This window comes from Chionomys nivalis, chromosome 11 (assembly GCF_950005125.1).
Source record: "Chionomys nivalis chromosome 11, mChiNiv1.1, whole genome shotgun sequence".
NCBI lineage: Eukaryota > Metazoa > Chordata > Mammalia > Rodentia > Cricetidae > Chionomys > Chionomys nivalis.
This window is the reverse complement of record NC_080096.1, coordinates 7,061,501-7,067,500: the sequence shown is the minus strand read 5'-3', so window position 1 is coordinate 7,067,500 and position 6,000 is coordinate 7,061,501. Positions and strand designations below refer to the sequence as shown.

Below are 6,000 nucleotides of genomic sequence, written 5' to 3'. Positions count from 1 at the left end.
CATCCTATAATCAGGTAACTGGTATACATCACTACAGCAATAAAACTAACTAAAAATGAGCAAAAATTTATAATCAAGGACTTAACTGCAATGGCCTACATGTGATGGTGCATACCTTCAATGCAAGTACTCTGGAGGCAGAAACAGGAAGAATCTCTGTGAGTTCCAGGCCAGCCCCGTCTACATACTGAGTTCTAGGACAGCCAGGGCTATGTAGTGAAACGGAGTCAAAAAGCAAATAAGCAAGCAAAAACCAAAGACCTGATGGCAACATTATTTATCATAAACAAAACTTACAGTCTAAAGAGGGTACGGGGCTGCAGCTCAGCTGGCAGAGGGCTTGCCTAGCTTGCTCAAAGCCCTGGGCTGGATCCCTGGAACCCCATGAACTGGGCATCATAGCACATTAAATTTTTAAAAATTAAAAAACTAATTAAAAAATTAAAACACACAAATTTAAAAAACAAAGGGACAGAATGTAATTTGCAGCAGAGTACTTCCTTAAACACTGGGACCTAGGGTATTCCTTAGAACCACAAAAAAGGAAAATAAAAATACACTCTTTAGAGGTGATCTATATAGGAAATTTTTTTTGTTTTATTATTTTGATTTTTTGGAACAGGATTTCTCTGTGTAGCCCTAGCTGTCCTAGAACTTGTTCTGTAGATCAGGCTGGCCTCTAACTCAGAGATTCTCCTGCCTCTGCCTCCTGAGTGCTGCAACTGAAAGTGTGTGCCACCGCCACCCAGCTATATAGGAACTTTTGATAAAATCACATCAACATTTCCTGAGGGTTCCAGCATAAGTAGCTGATAACACTAAAAGATAAGATAATGTGGCAGTTCAGAAACAGCAATGTTTCTAGAAAATGCTAACTCTTCCATCTTAAAAATATGCCAATCTTTTCCTCTCATAGGAAGCACTTCTGAGGGAACAGACAAGCAGTCTCCCTTGTGCCTTACATATCACAGTCTCTGAATACATTTTCTGGTAAATAAAAAGCAATCTGCAACTGAAAGTATTGATGGGCACAGATGCCGACATTCAATTGCTTTACCTGTGGAATGATGCCAGCTTGGCTTTCTTCTTGCTTCCCCATCATTGTGTAGGATTTCCCAGCACCAGTCTGCCCATAGGCAAAAATACAGACATTATATCCTTCAAAGGCATGTAAGAGCATTTCCTTCCCAATGTCATTGTACACACGATTCTGCGATGCAAAGCAGGGATCTTCAGGCTGTAAAGATTAAGAAGAAAAGTTACGGTCATTTACTAATAGTCTTTCCTATATTAATTTGACAACTACATTAAAAATGTTTGGAATCAAAATAGTCATTTAAACTATACATTTTTAAAGACCCTTCTACACATTTTTTTCATTTACACACACACACACACACACACACACATTCACATAGAAAGGCACTATAGAAGTTAGAGCTCCAAGATTTTCTTAAGTAAAAAACAAGAGTAACAGATCAAAGGTCAGGTTCACATACAAAACTACTTCTTTGAACTTACTGTAAACAATGGGGCTACTTCAAAGAAAAATACAATTTTAGTGAAGAACATTTTTAATTCCTCCCTCAACCCTCTCCTTGATTAGGCTTTGCAGATAGTGTGGAACATCTCTCCTCACAAAACAGGACAACTTACAATGCCTCAGACGCAAGTGTACAAAAACAGAAGACAGTCTTTAAAGTCACCAAGATTTGGTCCTACACTGACTAAAGGAGTCAGGAAGAACCAAAATACTTGATTAAAGTAAATACATTATTCCCCAGGTAGTATTCACTGCATCAAAACTGAACTTATGGCTGGATGTAATAACAGAGTTGTAATTTCATCACTGAGGAGGAAGAGTCAGGAGGATCAGGAGTTCAAGGTCAGCTTCAGCTACACATAGTGAGGCCCAAGTCAGTCTCTGTCTTACTTGGGTTCGTTTTGTTTTTTTTAAAACAGAGTTTCACTATACAGCTCTGGCTGGCCTGGAATTTTATATACCAACCAGGCTGTCCTGGAATTCACAGAAATTCATCTGCCTCTGTCTCTTGAATGTTGGGACTAAAGGTATGTGCCACCACACCAGGACTTCAAAACAACTGTCTTTAAAAATGAAAATAAATTAAGAAGCCAGGGATATGGCTCAGTGGGTAAACTGTGGGCTTCTGTGCAAACAAGAGAGCCAAAGTTTAGACTCCCAGGACCCACATCAAAGCTGCCTATGGCAGCATGCATCTTTAACCCTAGTGCTCACGGACCAGACAGTTCAGCCAGTCAGTGAGCTACTGGTGCAGAAAAACCCTGTCTCAATATGGTGGAAAGTGATGAAGAACACCAGATACCAACCTCCAGTCTTCATATGTGCACACATGCATCCCCTGCACGCACACATACACACACACACACACCATGAATGAGCAAACAAATAATTTTTTAAAATGAACTTATAAACTGGGATTTTATTAGCCACGTGTTATAGCCTATGCCTGTAATTCTAGCTCTTGAGAGGGTAAATCAGGAATACTGGCCCAAGTTTGAAGCTAGCCTAGAGTAAACAGTAAGTTCAATGCCAATGTGAGCAATGAGATTCTGTCTCAAAACAACAAAAAACTAGTAACACATCTTCCTCAAACACACACACACAGAACTCATCCTTGGCCACACTCGGAAAAATCAGAATTGGATCTTGAAACAACTTAGGATAAAAGTAAGACAAGAAAGGCAGAGGGAGGCAGGGGACTCACCGAGGTGTGAGACCAGTACGAGTAGTCGAAGCTGAAGGACTTTGGTGCTTCCTTTGGGTTCTTTGGGTTAATAATACCTAGAGAATAAAAATATTAAATTGTGTTAAGTCCTTCAATTGCAAGTTTATTAGCTCAATATGTTATACTATATGCTCAAATCATCCCAAACAGCATATTTATACTATTGAGTCTTAAGAGGACAATCAAAAAACAAAAATATCGGGGCTGGAGAGATGGCTCAGAGGTTAAGAGCATTGCCTGCTCTTCCAAAGGTCCTGAGCTCAATTCCCAGCAACCACATGGTGGCTCACAACCATCTGTAATGAGGTCTGGTGCCCTCTTCTGGTCTGCAGGCATACACATAAACAGAATGTTGTATACATAATAAATAAATAAATATTTAAAAAAAAAATATCATTTAAGAGACAATTTATACTTATACTAGAACACACAAACACACTCAGATCAGACCACACACTCAATTGGATGTTACCAGTACTCAGAATATAACAGGTTCTCAGTAAATCTAGGACTGAGTGTCCTTTCGAAGGTAAGTTAGCAGATAAAACTTGGAAATGGGCTGTTTCTATCTCAAAGCACCTCATAAGGTTTGAAATACTTCAACACATTAGAAATAAAAATTAGAAAGATATTATTATATTAATCCAACCTAATATGAAACAAACTCTTTTGGAAATGTTTGCTATCTACTTCGAAAAAGCATTTGGAGCCGGGAGATGGTGGAGCACATCTTTAATCCCAGCACTTGGGAGGCAGAGGCAAGCAGATCTCTGTGAGTTTGAGGCCAGCCTGGTCTCCAGAGCTACAAAGAAACCTTGCCTTGAAAAACTAAAAAAAAAAAAGAAAAATCATTTGGTAATGAGGTATTCATTGCAGATTGTGTTTTCTGAAATTCACAGTAGACAATGTGCAATCTACTACATGTATATATGTGCATGGATGTTTTTGCAGAACCACAGTGTACTAATAAATCACAAATCTCATCACACATACTGAAAATGCTTTCTCATGTGACTAATACCACCATACCACACTGCAGCAACTGACTTGAATGCTGAAGTTTAATCCTTTTTTATATATACAAAGCTTTATCTCATATTTCACATGAGACAGACTGTCCCAAACATGTAGTCATGAAATCTCTAAGACTGGATAGCTCAAGCAAATCATCTCGCTGAGGCAAGGCTACATCCCAAACTGTCCAGGACAACAGGACTGAGAAGTAAACCTGTCCTCAGCAGCTGGTGTGCAGCACACAAACAGCAACCGTTGCTACGATGCTAAGTTCTCCCTTCGGCCGGATTCCTCTGGGTACAGCCACATACTTATGTGGCAACCTCAAACGCTGACAGAGAATTAATAAGTCTCACATTACACATAATCATGTGACAAGAGAACATGGTTCTAGAAAGAACATCTCTACAAATACACGGCGACTTAATCAAAGTCCGACAAGAGTGCAAGCAGTCAGATTCGCCACACCGTCCTCCAACCCGTTAAGTCTTTTGCATTTAGAAATCTTTTTATCTTCCCAATCACCCAGTGAGGCAAATGTTTTCTCATCCCCATTTTATAAAGAAGTTATAAAAGAAAAGCTCAATATTCCTCAGGTCACAGAGCAGATTCAGAATTTGAATCTGCAGAGCTGCCACAATTAGCCAAGACATCATCATGTAAATGCTTATTCTCTACACATAATGATTACCAAAGTGAAACAGAAGAAGGCATTTTATATATTTGCATGTAGCTATATGCATGTAGCTACCCCCTAAAATTAAGCCACAGGCATTGTTTAAAACTCTCTTTTATTCCTTGCTTTTTTAGTTTTTCAAGACAGGGTTTCACTGTTTCGCTCTGGCTGTTCTGGAACCTATTTTGTAGACCAGGTTGGCCTTGAACTCACAGAGCTCCACCTGCCTCTGCCTCCCAATCCTAATGTTAGGATTAAAGGCATGCACTATCACCAACTGGCAAAGTTTCCTGGTTTTAACAAGAAGAATTAGACAATAAACTCTACCAAGAACACAAATATTAGAGTCCTGTTGTATGAGACAGAGCTAAAAACTAGTAAGAACTACGAGGTGCTGGGCATGTCCCTGAAATCAATCTTCACCACTCTAAAGCATGGTTAAATAAGCACATCTAGAAAACCGACTGTTACCAAACACTTCATCCACATATCATTCTGTCAAGAACATGAGAAATACAAATTCTCAGATCCTGTCCCTAGATTTATCATTTCCCTACGGAGAAAAACAAAGAAAATCTACATCAGACTGTAGTAAGTTAACATGAAATCCTTTTCTTCTTTCTCAGCAAGTTTTTCTCTCAGATCTTTGAAGCCTCTGATAGTTATACAACCAATCTGGGTTTCTTGTTTGTTTGTTTTCTGGGATTGAAGCCAGAGATTTGCACAAACTAAGCAAGTAGGCTACCATATGCTACATTCCCAGCCCCCTCCTGTTTGTTTGTTTTGTAAAGAATCACTTATATCAACAATAAATAGGCCAGGCAGTAGCCTTTAATTCCAGCACTCGAGAAGAAGGTAGAGACAGAAGGAGCTCTGTGAGTTAGAGGTCAGCCTGGTCTACAGAACAAGTTCCAGCAGAGTCAGGGCAGTTACACAGAACTGTCTCAAAAAAACCAAAACCAAACAAACAAAATCAAGAAACAAAACAAAACAATGAACACAAATATACACTTTTTCAAAAGTTCTTTATGGGCTGGAGAGATGGCTCAGAGGTTAAGAGCATTGCCTGCTCTTCCAAAGGTCCTGAGTTCAATTCCCAGCAACCAAATGGTGGCTCATAACCATCTGTAATGGGGTCTGGTGCCCTCTTCTGGCCTGCAGGCATACATACAGACAGAATATTGTATACATAATAAATAAATAAATGTTTAAAAAAAAAAAAAGTTCTTTATAAGGCTTGGGTTCTAGCTCAGTGGCTTCCTAGCACATAAAACCAAGCTCAATCCCAAGCAACACACAGACAGTATATAACTGTGTAATAGTTTTCATAAATAATATTAAATCTACCCATATTTGATTTTTCTTTTCGAGACAGGGGTTCTCTGTAGCTTTAGAGCTTATCCTGGAATTAGCTCTTGAAATCTACCCATATTTGAAATATTTAGTTATCAAATGAAAAAACATTGTTACTTATATTGTTCAGGAGGAAAGCATTATCAGGAACCTCAGAAGGATGGTAATTTCTGCTACCTTTAGAAAACA

The 6,000-nt window shown here is 38.9% G+C and overlaps 1 protein-coding gene across 9 annotated transcripts in view; it reads right to left on the bottom strand.

Moving 5' to 3' along the window:
• Positions 1-6,000, bottom strand: part of Kif1b (kinesin family member 1B) — a 140,543-nt gene that overhangs the window by 100,701 nt on the left and 33,842 nt on the right. For all 9 annotated transcript variants that reach the window (XM_057785191.1, XM_057785182.1, XM_057785188.1 and 6 more), the window contains exons 3-4: positions 2,748-2,824; positions 1,058-1,237 (exon numbers count right to left, since the gene is read on the bottom strand). In XM_057785191.1, coding sequence (XP_057641174.1) covers positions 1,058-1,237; positions 2,748-2,824 — 257 coding nt within the window. The remainder of the gene's footprint in view (positions 1-1,057; positions 1,238-2,747; positions 2,825-6,000) is intronic.